Source organism: Lithobates pipiens, unplaced genomic scaffold (assembly GCF_037356315.1).
Source record: "Lithobates pipiens isolate NorthernLeopardFrog02 unplaced genomic scaffold, aLitPip1_a1.2 Scaffold_18, whole genome shotgun sequence".
Taxonomy (NCBI): domain Eukaryota; kingdom Metazoa; phylum Chordata; class Amphibia; order Anura; family Ranidae; genus Lithobates; species Lithobates pipiens.
In genome coordinates this window covers 490,251,250-490,265,115 of record NW_027507758.1, presented here as the reverse complement: position 1 = coordinate 490,265,115, position 13,866 = coordinate 490,251,250, and the positions used below count along the sequence as shown (strand labels likewise).

At 47.0% G+C, this 13,866-nt stretch overlaps 1 protein-coding gene across 1 annotated transcript in view; it reads right to left on the bottom strand.

The window, feature by feature from the left end:
- The window catches only part of LOC143988747 (uncharacterized), a 78,460-nt gene that overhangs the window by 47,507 nt on the left and 17,087 nt on the right, over positions 1-13,866 (bottom strand). Inside the window, exon 7 of the mRNA XM_077488571.1 lies at positions 10,602-10,712. Coding sequence (XP_077344697.1) covers positions 10,602-10,712 — 111 coding nt within the window. The remainder of the gene's footprint in view (positions 1-10,601; positions 10,713-13,866) is intronic.

The following is a 13,866-nucleotide window of genomic DNA, read 5'->3' as shown; positions in this document are numbered from 1 at the left end:
AGATCAGTTCGCATATCGCAGTGCGATCTGAAAACTCGGATCGCATGGTGTGAACACCCATGCGATCCGATTCTGCTGCGGGCCAAAAAAAGGGTCCCGTGCGAATTTGCGGCGGGTGCGGCGGGTGTGGCGGGTGCGGCGAATGGCTGAACTCGAATCGCACAGAGATCGGATGTGATTTGCACTGCAGTGCGGTGCGAATCACATCCGTTCTCAAACCGCTGCAATCTGAACCCAGCCTTAGTGACACTGGCGACGGGGGGTGATCACGGGGTTAAACCTTTATTGGGGGGGTTAGGGGGGTACCTTAGAACTAAAGGGGGCTAACCCTAACTGCCCTAACAGTTATTAGTCACAAATGACACCCGCCGGGTGATCAGGGGGTTAAACCTTTATTAGGTAATAAATGGCGGGTGCCCTGAAACTATAAAAAAATAACTAACCAACCAGCGTCACCTGTAACAGTTATATGGTGATCACTGGTGAAAGGGTTAACTAGGGGGCAATCAGGGGGCTTTATGCGGTAGTATATGGGGGTCCCTGGCGCTATAAAAAGCTGCGGCGAACCTAAATACCTACCTGCCTAACTAGCGTCACCTGTGACACTAATACGGCGATCAGAAAAATGATCGCTTATTAGGCTGGGTTCACACTGGAGCGATGCGGAAACGCCGCGAATCCGCGGCGGGTTCCCGCATCGCATGCCTCCCGGCGGCAGTTCACACTGCCCTATGCGAACTGCTGGGAGTGTCAGTGAAATGTTACTGACACCCCCAGATCAGTTCGCATATCGCAGTGCGATCTGCAAACTCGGATCGCATGGTGTGAACACCCATGCGATCCGATTCTGCTGCGGGCCAAAAAAAGGGTCCCGTGCGAATTTGCGGCGGGTGCGGCGGGTGTGGCGGGTGCGGCGGGTGCGGCGAATGGCTGAACTCGAATCGCACAGAGATCGGATGTGATTTGCACTGCAGTGCGGTGCGAATCACATTCGTTCTCATAAACCGCTGCAATGTGAACCCAGCCTTAGTGACACTGGCGACGGGGGGTGATCACGGGGTTAAACCTTTATTGGGGGGGTTAGGGGGGTACATTAGAACTAAAGGGGGCTAACTCTAACTGCCCTAACAGTTATTACAGTCACAAATGACACCAATGCAAAAGAAAAAAAAAATGACATTGGTGTCACTGTGACTGGGGGGCAGGGGTAATTGGGGGGGTGATCGGGGGGTAAAGGGGGGGTGTGAGTGTGCCTGGCATGTTCTACTGTGTGTGTAGAGTGTTGGTGCAACTCACCGATCCGCTCTCCTCCGTGTCGGAACGGAAAATACCGACACGGAGGAGAGAATACATCACTTCCTCTCCTGTGTTTACATTACAGGAGAGGAAGTGATGTCACGGGGGATTTCCATTCGTCGAGAGCGATCGCGAGGGGGTGGCCATGAATGAATGGCCGTCCCCTCATCCCTGATCTCTCCCGAACGAATGCCGACCGCCGCAGGCACCGGGGGGGGGCCCGATCGGGCAGGCATGGACTTATATATACGCCAATATGCCTGCCCGTGCCATTCTGCCGACGTATATCGTCGTGCGGCGGTCGGCAAGTGGTTAAGAAGTAATCTTGTGCCAGTAGAGCATTATATACTGTATAACAGTGGTTCTAAAACCTTTTTCAGACAAGGCACCCTTTAAAATGATAGACAGTCTCAAGGCACCCTTTAAAATTATGGAAAGTCTCAAGGCACCCCATTCTAAAATGTAAAAAAAATTCTAATAGCTTTACATAATGCAGGAACACCCATACGTAGAACACCCAATGTTAGAGGTGATTTATTCTTCCAAAGCAAATACAGTTTTTGCAAACTTGTACTGACTTTCTCTTTTCCCAATTTCTCTCAATCAGTCAGCTAATGTGACCCTATTGCTGAGGGAGAGGGGCAGAGGAGGGTCAAACAAGGTTGCTGTGGAGGCAACAGACCTCATCCTTATCAACTGATGACATCATTGGTTGTTAGGAAGTCAGTGTCTAGAAAGTCATAATGGTGCATAAGGAAAACCTGTGTCTTTGTGTAATTAAAAGGCAGGCTTCATCCACCTGCTGGCATGTATACAATTTTTGATCATTTTTTTGGCATTTTGCCAAGGCACCCCTGAAGAAACCTCAAGGCCCCCTGATTAAAAAAGCCTGCTGTAAAGCTCTACCTATTTAAGTAAAGCTATACGTAGAAGACAACAGACACTCTTAACCACTTGCCGACCGCCGCCCCACGATGTACGTCCTATTTTTGAAGAGTGATATCTCGGTAACGGCAGCAGCTGCTGCCACAACCGAGATGTCCATAACGGTCTCTGCCGCAAATTTGCCAAGAGATCACCGCTATCGGCGGCGAGAGAGGTGCCACCCCCCCTCCCGCCGCCCTCCCGCACCTTCCGCCGCTTACCGGAGCCGTCGGTAGCGGCGGAGGCATTCGGGTCCTCTTCCTAGCTGGGCATAGAGACAAGTGAGGCTAAGGCCGCGTACACACGGGTGGACTGTTCGCCCAACTTTGTTCGTCAAACAATCCGACAAACAGTCCGCTCAAAATTTGCATGAACGGACTTGACCACACACGATGAACGAACAGTCCGCTGAAAGCGTGCGCGATGACGTGAACGGCACGTACGACGGGACGAGAAATTCGACGTCCAATACACTGCAATGCAACCTTCGCCGTGTAAATCCTTTCTGAGCATGCGCGAAACTTAGTTTGTCGAACAAGCCTACACACGAGCGGACTGTCCGCTGAAACCAAGTTTCAGCGGACTGTCTTACGGAAATTCCGAAAAACTTTGTTCGTCAGACTGTCCGCTGAAACTGTCCGCTGAAGCCCACACACGAGCGGACTGTCCGCTGAAACACTGTTCAGCGGACAAAGTTGGGCGAACAGTCCGCCCGTGTGTACGCGGCCTAAGATGGCCCCCACTCGTCTCTATACCATAGGAGGGCGGAAGCGACGTCAAAGCGTCACTTCCGCCCATACCTCTTAAAGGTATATTTTTTTTAAATGTCATTTTTTCTTTTTTTTTTTTTGTTGCATTTTAGCCCAAATATGAGATTTGAGGACTTTTTGACCCCCAGATCTCATATTTAAGAGGACCTGTCATGCTTTTTTCTATTACAAGGGATGTTTAGATTCCTTGTAATAGGAATAAAAGTGATGCATTTTTTTTTTTTTTTAAAACAGTGTAAAAATAAATAAAATCAATTAAAATAAATAATAAAAAAAAAGTTTTTTAAAAACACCCCGTCACAACGAGCTTGCGCACAGAAGCGAGCGCATACGTGAGTATGAAAACGGTGGTCAAACCACACATGTGAGGTATCGCCGCGATCGGTAGAGTGAGAGCAATAATTCTAGCCCTAGACCTCCTCTGTAACATAAAAAATGCAACCTGTAGAATTTTTTAAATGTCGCTTATGGAGATTTTTGGGGCTAAAAGTTTGACGCCATTCCACGAGCGGGCGCAATTTTGAAGCGTGACATGTTGGGTATCAATTTACTCGGCGTACCATTATCTTTCAAAATATAAAAAAAAATTGGGCTAATTTTACTGTTGTCTTATTTTTTTATTCAAAAAAGTGAATTTTTTCCCAAAAAAGTGCGCTTGTAAGACCGCTGCGCAAATACGGTGTGAAAAAAAGTATTTCAATGACCGCCATTTTATTCTCTAGGGTGTTCGAAAAAAAACAATATAAAATGTTTGGGGGTTCTAAGTAATTTTCTAGCAAAAAAACCTGTTTTAAACATGTAAACACCAAGTCTGAAAAAGAGGTCTGGTCCTTAAGTGGTTAATGAGTGCATTTTATACATAAAAATGAAGCAAAGAAGCACCTCTTTTTTTACAACTATTGCCTAGTACACATGACCGGACTTTTCGACGGACTTGGTCTGGCAGACTAGAATCCGTCGGACAATTCGATCGTGTGTGGGCTCCAGCGGACTTTTCCTTCCCAAATGTCCAGCGGACCTAGAAAGAAAACTTGCTTCAAATCTTTCCGACAGACTCAAGTCTGGTCGAAAAATCCGGGTCGTCTGTGTGCTAGTCCGACGGACCGACACTAGGGCAGCTATTGGCTACTGGCTATGAACTTCCTTATTCTACGTCATCACGTTCGAATCGGTCTGACTTTTGGAGTGATCGTGTGTGGCCAAGTCCTTTCGTTTGAAAGTCCGGCAGACCTCAGCTGCAAAGTCCGTCGGATTGTCCGCCAGACCAAGTCCGTCAAAAAGTCAGATCGTGTGTACGCGGCATTAGAGATGAAAGACAGTTCTCCTTTTGCAGACAGACTTTGATTTCAAAAGGAGTAATTGGTACTCCTGTCAGATTGGCGGACTAACTACCTTGCAAAAAAAGAGTTGTTATTTTTTTTATTTTATGATGTTGTGTTTAGTATTTGTAGTATTTTAGTATTGTTGTATTTTATGTTTTGTGTTTAATTAGACAAAACGTTTCACTTTCATTCTTATAATAGATTGATTCTATATCTCAGGGTTGAAATACTAGCTATATAACAATTTGCAATTCCTTAAAGAAAAAGTCCAAAGTATAAACCAAAATTAGCTAAGGATACATTCATCAACATGTTACATCTGTATTTAGGGTGTAACATGTGACATGGTATCAAAGAGCACCAGCCTGCACCCCTCCAGTCCCCGCATTGATTTTCTCCCTGCACCCGCTGTCACAATCAAAAAAGAGTGTGTGAATGCAGGGCTCTATCCACAGGCCTCATCCTTCATGCCTTTAAGGCTAGGTTCACATTGCAGCAATGCGGGAACGCATCGCATACCTCCCGGCGGAAGTTCACACTGCCCTATGCGAACTGCTGGGAGTGTCAGTGAAACGTTAATGACACCCCCAGATCAGTTTGCATATCGCAGTGCGATATGCAAACTCGGACAGGAATCGGATCGCATGGTGTGAACACCCATGCGATCCGATTCTGCTGCGGACCAAAAAAAAGGGTCCTATGCGAGTTTGGGCCGGGTGCGATGCGAATTCAGCCATACTATCTATATGGCTGAACTCGCATCGCACAGAGATCGGATGTGATTCGCACCGCACTGCAGTGCAAATCACATCCGATCTCTGTGCGATGCGTAACCGCTGCAGTGGGAACCCAGCCTAAAACAGAGATCTCCAAACATTCTAAAGAAAGGGTCAGTTTACTGTTCTTCAGACTTTATGGGGGCTGGACTGTGCCCAGTGGGAATAAACAATGCCCGATTTTTGGTATTGGTGGGGGTTGGGGGGGGAGTTTGCTGTCAGAGGATTGTGTGAGAGGATTAGTGCCCCATTTTTGTTGTCAGTGAAAGGAATTATGCCCCATCGTTGGTGTCAATGGAAGGAATAGTGCTCCGTTGTTGGTGTCAGTGGCAGATATATTACGTGCTGGATAAAGGCAAGCAAAGGGCCACATCCGGGAAAAGGGCCGCAGTTTGCAGACCACTATTTTAAAAGATAAAATAAATAGATAGGAGCTCCAAGCCAAACATGACTTGCCACGACAGGTGTTCTATAGTTATTTGCAGATCAGGAAGTTTGCTCAAACCATAGCCCCGCACCTGCAATTCTCCTCACCCTCTCCATTTGAACATATCATACTAGAGGGACGAACTTGTAAAGGACTGATATCAGACATATATCAGATCCTAAATGCATACCCAATACCAGTACGGGGTAAACATGCATACATGCTACGCTGGGAGAGAGTTGGCAGAGGAACTCCCAGTGGAGGCATGCCTGGCAGTCTGGAGGCAGGCTGCCAAAAGTTTGAATAAGATTCTCTTTTTTTGGTACCAGACCCCAGCCGTACTCCATAAAATGTACCCCTCCACCTGTGACCGATGTTGGTGCTGCCAATGAGATAGAGGCTCTCTATTCCATATTTATTGGTCATGTCCTCTCATAGTTTCGTTCTGCAGTTTGACCCAACAATTATTAACCCACCTCTTTGATGTACCAATACCTCTGATGCCTAATTTTTTCTTGTTCGGCCTTTCCCACCCAGAAATAGCTAAACCATTCAAGAAATTGCTTAGACACATTCTCACAGCAGCCCAGTGCCTAATTGCCCTTAATTGGAAGAAAAACTCACCCCCATCCCAAGAAGCCCTGTACTCCAGGATCAAAGATGTGGAACTCATGGAGAAAACGACGGCCAGAATACAGGATAGGTTGGACGAGTACAACGTGATCTGGAAGAGGTGGCATCTCCGGGAGGACTTGTAGTGAGCCAGTACTGGAGCCGAAGTTGTAATCTACTGCCCTCTTTTATCTTATTTCTTATATCTTTCCTTCCCTCCCCCCTTTTCTTGATTTGCAGACTATCTCTACACGGTTATATGTGATATCAGCTCTAAGATACTGTTTATTATGTTGTGCTCTATTGGCATGGTTGCTAAAGGAGTTGGATTATATTTCATATTGCTTACGCAAACGGTCTATCCCCCTAACTCTGCTGCGTATAGACTGCCCATTGCTTTGTTCTTTGATTTGCTTTTATTGACTCCTTTACATCTGTGTATTTTTAACCCTCTTAAAACCAATAAAAAACTGTTAATTGGATAAAATAAAGAGATCATTTTTCAATCTGGAGCTGTTCCCTGCAGTAATTATTTTCCACTTCTAGATGTCCTCAGTCTGCTGATTCAAATGACAACCAGCATAGGCCTGCTCCCAACCTGACTGGACGGTGAAAGGAGAAGCAGCATAGTCATGAGCTTATCCCTTATTCACTCTGCTTTCTCCTCCTATAGTTATTTTCTATGTTAGCTCATGAACTGATTGGTCTGTTGTGTTTCTGCTTCTTCCTGCTTAAAACTCAGGAACTGGACTACTACTTCTAGCATTAAAAAAAAACAAAAAAACATGTACTGATGTACTAATGAATACATGACTGCATTAATTTGTGTCTCTTCTGCCTGAAGCACTACCAGAACATGATATTCCTAACGAGTCAATGCTAAATAAAGCAATAAAGAAATGACTATCAATTGCAGAGCATAAATCGTTTCACCAAACTCTGCTAATGCGTGACCCTATACAGCTTGCCAATTTGTTGTTTATCTATTCAGATTGCATACTTTGCTATATAATTTACATATTTACATTAGATATGTAACACGTTATTTGTTCAGAATGTGTATACATTTGGCAAAATTAAATAAAAATGTAAAGTTTAAAAAAGAATGTGTATACATTTTTACATTTTGCATTTATCTATCACTATACCTGACGAGGGAGTTTTAGGCCTCATGCACACGAGACGCAGTTAAACGCGCGTTCAGATGCAGTTGGACAGTTTTTTCAACTGCCCCTGAACTCATTCAATGTTATCCTATGTGTCCATGCACACAGTCTCGTTTTTTTCCGTTTTTATGCAGTTGCGTTTAGTCTCGTTTTTCCAGAAGCAAAAAAATGCGTTCAGAAACAAAAATTTCCACGTTTCAGACGCAAAACGCGGCAAAACGCGGTAAAACGCGGCAAAACGCCGCTACCGCGTTTAGCCGCGTTTGCGTTTATATGCGTTTTTAAAGGTGACCTTTTTTTTTACATTAAAAATCTCAAAAATGATTGCAAATGATGAAAAACCATTAGAAAAATATTTTAAACAATTGCAATTGCAAGTGGACAATCCACAACTTGTGGCAAGTGACATGGCAGGTGGCAAGTGACGTGGCAAGTGGACAATCCACAACTTGTGGCAAGTGACATGGCAGGTGGCAAGTGATGTGGCAAGTGGACAATCCACAACTTGTGGCAAGTGACGTGGCAGGTGAAGTGGCAAGTGACGTGGAAAGTGGACAATCCACAACTTGTGGCAGGTGACGTGGCAAGTGACCTGGCAGGTGACGCGGCAAGTGACCTGGCAGGTGACGTGGCAAGTGGAAAATCAACAACTTGTGGCAGGTGACTGGCATGTGACGTGGCAAGTGGACAATCCATAACTTGTGGCAGGTGACGTGGCAAGTGACGTGGCAAGTGGACAATCCACTTGTGGCAGGGGACGTGGCAAGTGACGTGGCAAGTGGACAATCCACTTGTGGCAGGGGATGTGGCAAGTGACGTGGCGAGTGGACAATCCACAACTTGTGTCAGGTGACGTGGCAAGTGGACAATCCACAACTTGTGGCAGGTGATGTGGCAAGTGATGTGGCAAGTGGACAATCCACTTGTGGCAGGTGACGTGGCAGGGGACGTGGCAAGGGACGTGGCAAGTGGACAATCCACAACTTGTGGCAGGTGATGTGGCAAGTGATGTGGCAAGTGGACAATCCACTTGTGGCAGGTGACGTGGCAGGGGACGTGGCAAGGGACGTGGCAAGGGACGTGGCAAGTGGACAATCCACAACTTGTGGCAGGTGACGTGGCAGGTGATGTGGCAAGTGATGTGGCAGGTGATGTGACAAGTGGACAATCCACATCTTGTGGCAAGTGACGTGGCAGCTGACGTGGCAAGTGACGTGGCAAGTGGACAATCCAAAACTTGTGTCAGGTGACGTGGCAAGTGACGTGGCAGGTGACGTGGCAAGTGACGTGGCAAGTGGACAATCCACATCTCGTGGCAAGTGACGTGGCAGGTGATGTGGCAAGTGACGTGGCAAGTGGACAATCCACAACTTGTGGCAGGTGATGTGGCAAGTGACGTGGCAGGTGATGTGGACAATCCCCAACTTGTGGCAGGTGACGTGGCAAGTGACGTGGCAAGTGGACAATCCACAACTTGTGGCAGGTGACGTGGCAGGTGACGTGGCAAGTGGACAATCCACAACTTGTGGCAGGTGACGTGGCAAGTGACGTGGCAGGTGATGTGGCAAGTGACGTGGCAAGTAGACAATCCACAACTTGTGGCAGGTGATGTGGCAAGTGACGTGGCAGGTGATGTGGCAAGTCACGTGGCAAGTGGACAATCCACAACTTGTGGCAGGTGATGTGGCAGGTGATGTGGCTTGTGACGTGGCAAGTGGACAATCCACAGCTTGTGTCAGGTGGCATGGCAGATGACGTGGAAAGTGGACAATCCACATCTCGTGGCAAGTGACGTGGCAGGTGATGTGGCAAGTGACGTGGCAAGTGGACAATCCACAACTTGTGGGAGGTGACGTGGCAAGTGACGTGGCAGGTGATGTGGCAAGTGACGTGGCAAGTAGACAATCCACAACTTGTGGCAGGTGATGTGGCAAGTGACGTGGCAGGTGATGTGGCAAGTCACGTGGCAAGTGTACAATCCACAGCTTGTGGCAGGTGGCATGGCAGATGACGTGGAAAGTGGACAATCCACATCTCGTGGCAAGTGACGTGGCAGGTGATGTGGCAAGTGACGTGGCAAGTGGACAATCCACAACTTGTGGCAGGTGATGTGGCAAGTGGACAATCCCCAACTTGTGGCAAGTGACGTGGCAAGTGACGTGGCAAGTGGACAATCCAAAACTTGTGGCAGGTGACGTGGCAAGTGACGTGGCAGGTGATGTGGCAAGTCACGTGGCAAGTGGACAATCCACAACTTGTGGCAGGTGACGTGGCAAGTGACGTGGTAGGTGATGTGGCAAGTGACGTGGCAAGTAGACAATCCACAACTTGTGGCAGGTGATGTGGCAAGTGACGTGGCAGGTGATGTGGCAAGTCACGTGGCAAGTGGACAATCCACAACTTGTGGCAGGTGATGTGGCTGGTGACATGGCAAGTGGACAATCCACAGCTTGTGGCAGGTGGCATGGCAGATGACGTGGAAAGTGGACAATCCACATCTCGTGGCAAGTGACGTGGCAGGTGATGTGGCAAGTGACGTGGCAAGTGGACAATCTACAACTTGTGGCAGGTGATGTGGCAAGTGGACAATCCCCAACTTGTGGCAAGTGACGTGGCAAGTGACGTGGCAAGTGACGTGGCAAGTGGACAATCCAAAACTTGTGGCAGGTGACGTGGCAAGTGACGTGGCAGGTGATGTGGCAAGTCACGTGGCAAGTGGACAATCCACAACTTGTGGCATGTGACGTGGCAGTTGGACAATCCATAACTTGTGGCAGATGACATGGCAAGTGACGTGGCAGGTGATGTGGCAAGTCACGTGGCAAGTGGACAATCCACAACTTGTGGCAGGTGCCGTGGCAAGTGACACGCTAAATACAAGTACACTGCAGCTCTCACAGCTGCTGCTACTCACTCTGGTCTCACAAAATTGCTGAAATAGTTAATTTTTGAGCTGGGGAGGGTCTATGATGTTAGCTTAACTAAACGCTTCTAGACGCAAATGCGGTAAAACGCGGTAAAACGCCGCTAAATCGTGGTAAAAATCGCGGCAAAACGCGCGTTTCTAAACGCCGGTTTCAACATGTGTCCAGCAGCGTTTGCATCTGCGTCTCGTGTGCATGAAGCCTTAAAGCACCAATAACATTTAAATATTTTTAGTTGGCCACTAAAAGGTATCACTGCTATAATGCTTTTAGCCTTCTCTGCCTGAGTCTAAAGCAATCTATTGAGCCTCCTTGCTTGTGTTAGCCATCTGTACATCCCACATGTATCAGTCTTCAGCTTTTGAACAAATAAAACAAATGTACCCTTTTTCTTGCTTTTTTTGTGTTCAGCTGCTCTGTCAGGTGAAGTTGCAGGTCTTTCACTAATTTCCAGGTCTCCTGATATTGCAGTAGAAATTCCAGTTTGACCTTGAGCTGTACAGATAACAAAGGACAAAAACAGATATAAATGACCAGAAAATGAAGATATACACTTGAAGGGGAGCTAAAGGCAATATAAAAAATCATATGAACAGGCAGGCTATTTATTGCAGAAGAAACATACAATGTCTCTTCTTCTGCAATTAAATACACATACCTGCCTGCTCACAGTCTTCTGTGGGATGTAAACTGAGCTGCGCATGCATGCCCAGCTCCGTCTACATCAATGACACGGTGCCTCCTGAAGCAGGAGTTATGTCATTCCACACTGACCAATGAAGATGGCTAAAGACTGGCACCCAGAATGAGTTGGGAATAGGGATGAGCTTCGAGTTCGAGTCGAACTCATGTTCGATCCGAACATTGCCTGTTCGCCCGTTTGCTGAACAGCAAACAATTTGGGGTGTTCGCTGCAAATTCGAAAAGCCACGGAACATCCTGTAAAAGTCTATGAGAGAAATCTAAAGTGCTAATTTTAAAGGCTTATATACAAGTTAATGTCATAAAAAATGTGTTTGGGGACCTGCCCCAGGAGACATGTATCAATGCAAAGATTTTTTTTAAAAACTGATGTTTTTTCGGGAGCAGTGATTTTAATAATGCTTAAAGTGAAACAATAAAAGTGAAATATTCCTTTAAATTTTGTACCTGGGGGGTGTGTATAGTATGCCTGTAAATTAGCGCTTGTTTCCCATGCTTAGAACTGTCCCTGCACAGTGTAATTCCTGAAGGAAAAACAGTAATTTAAAAGCACTCGAGGCTATAATGAATTGTCGGATCCTGGTAATACAGAGAACAGTCATTGAAAGTCATTGATAAAAAAAAAATGCTTGGGGCTCCCCCCAAATTCAATTACCAGGCCCTTCAGGTCTGATATGGATATTAAGGGGAACCCTGCTTCAAATTTTTAAAAAAATGGCGTGGGGATCCCCCCAAATATCCATACCAGATCAGTCTGGTATGGATTTTAAGGGGAACTCCACGTCAAATAAAAAAAAAATGGAGTGGAGTTCCCCCCAAAAATCCATACCAGACCCTTTATCCGAGCATGCAACCCGTCAGGCCGCAGGAAAAGAGGGGGGGCGAGAGAGCGCCCCCCCCTGCTGAACCATACCAGGCCACATGCCCTCAACATTGGGAGGGTGCAACCCTTGTCTGGTGGTTGTGGGGGTCTGCGGACGGGGAGCTTATCGGAATCTGGAAGCCCCCTTCAACAAGGGGACCCCCAGATCCCGCCCCCCCCTTGTTTGAAATGGTAACGGGTACATTGTACACCTACCATTTCACAAAGAACGTGTAAAAAATTGTAAAAAAAAAACACACAGACACAGTTGGGATAAGTCCTTTACTAAAAATAAAATAATAAATTAAAAAAAAGATTCCTGCGGTGATAATCCACTCTTGGTATCCTGCGATGGGTGATCATCTCTCCAGGGTCCAGCGATGGATGATCTCTCCTCTCCAGGTCCAGGGTCCAACGATGATGTCCAGCACAGTGCATCCTGTCTCCACCCAAGACACTGCGGGAATCCCGGCAGCCTGACAGGTCTCTTAGCTGGGGACGGGGCCACCCATCACGTGACCCCTGTCCCCTTCTGATGCAAGGGGAAACCCGGGATTCCCAGTGACGTGTGGGTGACCCCGCCCCCTCTGATGTAACGGAAACCTCTGGGGAACGCCAGCCCCGCCCTTCATTTTGACCACTCCCACTTCTCATAAGCCACACCCCTTCTAGAATCCACCCACTCTGTCCCCTGTATTCCACTTGCTTCCACCCATAGTGTCAGGAGTCTATAGCTCAGCATCACAAGACAGAGTATACAGCCCCAGAATCACAGGACAGAGTATACAGCTCAACATCACAAGGCAGAGTATATAGATCAGCCTCACAGATCAGGGTATATAGCTCAGCATTACAGATAGGGTATATAGCTCAGCCTCACAGATCAGGGTATATAGCCCAGCATTACAGATAGTGTATATAGCCCAGCAATACAGAAAGGGTAAGTAGGCCAGCAATACAGATAGTGTATATAGCCCAGCAATGCAGATAGTGTATACAGCCCAGTAATACAGATAGTGTATATAGACCAGCAATACAGATAGTGTATATAGCCCAGAATTACAGATAGTGTATATAGACCAGCAATACAAATATATATAGACCAGCATTATAGATAGTCTATATATAGACCAGCATTACAGATAGTGTATATAGCCCAGCATTACAGATAGGGTAAGTAGCCCAGCAATACAGATAGGATAAGTAGCCCAGCAATACACTAAGTGTAAACAAATATACATGTGGTGCTGGTACTGAAACAGATCCTATAGTACTGAAGTCCAAGTGGCCAGTGGGCTACTGTGCAGCCTAAGAATAGTCTATTGATTCAGGGCCAGCCTTAGCAGGGAAGCAGAAGTGGTCTCCTGGATATGCAAGAAAAAACAAATGCAGGCACCTCTGAGTTAGACTGTAAAGTGTGTATTAATAAAAACACATAGTAATTTACATCAAGGTAAACAAGGAAGGGTACATCTGTGGATAAACACTCTGTGGGGCACCCATTGCACTGGTCAGTAGAAGGTTCACTGTCTCAGCCGCTCTGTGGGCTCTCCCAGCCGGCAGGAAGATGGTATGATGGCGGAGAGCTGGAGAGGAGGTTTGGAACGCTCCCTGGACCACAGCGTTGGAGGGGATGACATCAAAGATGTGATCGCGTCATGTTTCCAGGCTAGTGCACCCTGGTGGTGGGAGGAATGCACGCTCCATTCCTTTACAGTATGGGCAGCAGCGGCGACAGAGGTGTCCGCTCCTCATGCTTATGCCGCTTGCCAAAGCTCTGCTAGGTATCCAATAGGATTACCTAGCGCTTTGGTCAATCAGAAAACAAGTCTCACCGACCTGCCTCCTGATTGGTGGGGAGGCACTGTAGTGTGTAAATTCATTCACTATGGTCACACAATTGGGTGGGATCAGGGCGCACTCTCTGCTCCCCAAGTCCACCCTTTTTTGAAGCCTATTAGAGCCTTTGGCTCTAATCAGTTGCTTCAAAAGAAAACACCCCTGCCATAGGAATCCATGAACCTGGCATTCTGAAAGGGGCCGGGCCCATGGATGGGGAGGTGGCGGCAGGGAAAGGGGGGCGGC